The sequence below is a fragment of the Chiloscyllium plagiosum genome, chromosome 13 (assembly GCF_004010195.1).
Source record: "Chiloscyllium plagiosum isolate BGI_BamShark_2017 chromosome 13, ASM401019v2, whole genome shotgun sequence".
Classification (NCBI taxonomy): domain Eukaryota; kingdom Metazoa; phylum Chordata; class Chondrichthyes; order Orectolobiformes; family Hemiscylliidae; genus Chiloscyllium; species Chiloscyllium plagiosum.
This window is the reverse complement of record NC_057722.1, coordinates 20,654,514-20,657,012: the sequence shown is the minus strand read 5'-3', so window position 1 is coordinate 20,657,012 and position 2,499 is coordinate 20,654,514. Positions and strand designations below refer to the sequence as shown.

General features: G+C 42.8%; 1 protein-coding gene across 1 annotated transcript; it reads right to left on the bottom strand.

Annotated features, from left to right (window-relative positions):
• Positions 1–1,247: 1,247 nt before the first annotated feature.
• LOC122556317 (G-protein coupled receptor 35-like) lies at positions 1,248–2,273 on the bottom strand. Its single transcript, XM_043702944.1, has one exon. It carries the CDS (start codon positions 2,271–2,273, stop codon positions 1,248–1,250), a length of 1,026 nt encoding a protein of 341 aa, XP_043558879.1.
• Positions 2,274–2,499: the final 226 nt, after the last annotated feature.

Here is a 2,499-nt window from a genome sequence, read left to right as displayed (position 1 = left end):
GACAGGAACAGAAAACAAGAGGTCATTCAGCCCCTCAAGCTGGTTCTATCATTTGATGAGACGGTGATTGATTTGTATCTTAACTCCATTTCCATGTCTCCCAGTATCCATGCCATCAAAATTGTATCAATCTTAACTTAGTTGAGAAAAGATTTCTTCTATACAATGTGTGAAGAAGTGCTTCTGCAAAGTGGCCTAGTTCTAATTGTATGATATTACCTTATTGTTATGGATTCCCCCACAAGAGCAAATTGTTTCTGTCTAACTCATCAAATGTTTTAATAGCCTTAAAGACCTCAATGAATTCATCCCTTAATAATCTACACTTGAGGGAATAAAATCCTAGTCAATGAGTTTTCAATTGCCTATGCTAATAACATTTGGTTTTGTCTGGTTGAATGAAACTACATATAAATCTGTTACTCACAAGATTACACTCACATAATGTGCAGCTTTTTCTGTTTTCCTCCTTCACAAACTTAATTAGATATTGGCACCACCACTGAAGACATTCATTCTTGAGTAATTCAATATGTGTAGACTTTATACTTAGTGTATCCACACAATATTTTTTAGCCAAAAGAGAAAATGCTGGTAAATCTCAGCAAGTCTGGTAGCATCTGTAAGGAGAGAAAAGAGCTGACATCTTAAGTCTAACTGACCCTTTGTCAAAGCTAAAAATAGGGGAGAAATAGGGAGGTATTTATACCAGCTTTGATCCAATATTCTTTAGGTTCTCTTCATTCATTAAATCTAGAAAAATAACCAGGATATTCAGCTGATTTCTTTATTGTACATTTGTGCAATATGTGAGACATAGTACCTAACTAATTGCCATATAAAGTATTCCCCTAATGCAGCTCATTATTTGTATTCCTCCATCTTTCTTTTAATATTTTTATGAAAGTTTTATTTTTCTGATTTAATTACTATCTTATTGTTTCATTTCAATTAACCTGCGGCTGTACCCCAGCTGCAAGTGGAACTTGTATATGATGCAACAATGATACATCGGAATAGCTGATTTGGGAGTACAAGTAGGCCATTAGCCCCTAGTGTCTGCTCTGCCTTTGATAAGATCAAGCTAGATAACCCTGTGAGTGCATAGTTAAAACTGGATGATTGCAATTGAAATCTAGGTCGGTAGTGTTGGGTTAATAGGCAAAAGGTTAACCTGTCTGGGGCGAGGGAGAGATCTCTTGTGATGCATTGGTAGTATCCCTACCTCTAAGCCAGGAGACTCAGGGTCAAGTCTGATTTGATCCAGAAGTGTGTAATAATATCCCTGAACAACTTGGTTCAAAAACATCTGACTGGGTGTTGAGCGGAGGACCTAAGGACAAATCCGCAGTTGTCTCGCATGTGCCCAATTGAGTGCTGGAGTTTGGCATCTCTTGAGATCTTGACTGATACAATTCCTTGATGCCATAGAAGTAGTAGACAGCGTCCAGGCAACAGTTGACATTGGCCAAGTAGATACAATAATGCACAGCCTCACGCAGATATTCACATGATTCGAAATGAACTGGGAAGAATTCATTGACTGCCAAGGAATACAGCAACAAGCCCGTGTGATAGGGCGTGAAACAAAGGAGGAAGGTGAGCAAATTGGACAGGATGATTTTACCGGACTTGCCCCCCCACTTGTCATGGGTCTCGCTTGCTCGAACCTTCAGGTTGGAGATGATCCGCAGGGAGCAAAACATCATCAAAAACATGCATATCAGGAACAGGATCTCTAGTGTGACGATGAACTCCATCCTGGAAACCTCCGGGGAAAGCCGGTAAAAGCAGGATTGGGAATGGCTGCTGAAGTAAAAGTGGAGACTCGCCGAGCCCACTACAATCCAGACAGCGGAGCAGATCAGCGCTGTCTTCTTCCAGGACGAGGTGGCTCTGCTCAGAAAAGGATGCTTTATGGCCACATAGCGGTCCACACAGATCATGGTGATCAGCAGGACGCTGACGTAGGTATTCACGAAGCACAGGGACTCCAGAAGCTGACAGAACCATCTCTTCAGGGGCCACTGGTCGCCCACATGGAAAGCGTAGATTTTGAAAGGCAGTGAGAGGAGCAGGAGGAAGTCGGAGAGGATGAGGTTGGTCATGTAGATGACGGATTTGGTCTGCTGCTTTATTTTACAGCAGATTGTGCCGAGTGCCACTCCGTTCAACACCAAGCCACAGCAAAGGGTGGGTAAAGTGAAGACAAGCATCACCAGCTGGTGGGACCATTCCTCACCCTTCTCCGATGTGCTGTTCATACAGGTCATCCCTGAAAGAAACTGAAGGCAGGGTGGCGGGAAGTTTACAAACGAGTGGAAGATGCATCTTTCTTTTTCAACCGCAGAGACAGAATGATTTTCAATTCGCAGAGTCTATCCCCCACCCACCCCGCTTTGAAAGGCGCTATACAAATACAGTGTCCCTCCGTCTCCCAGTCCGCGTGCATCTTACTACTCACCACTACGTCGGGTGTTTCTAAAAGTGTCCCAGTAA

What these genes read in the sequence shown, in the direction of transcription:
- LOC122556317 (XM_043702944.1), bottom strand. Translation starts at nt 2,273, where the DNA reads ATGACCTGTATGAACAGCACATCGGAGAAGGGTGAGGAATGGTCCCAC.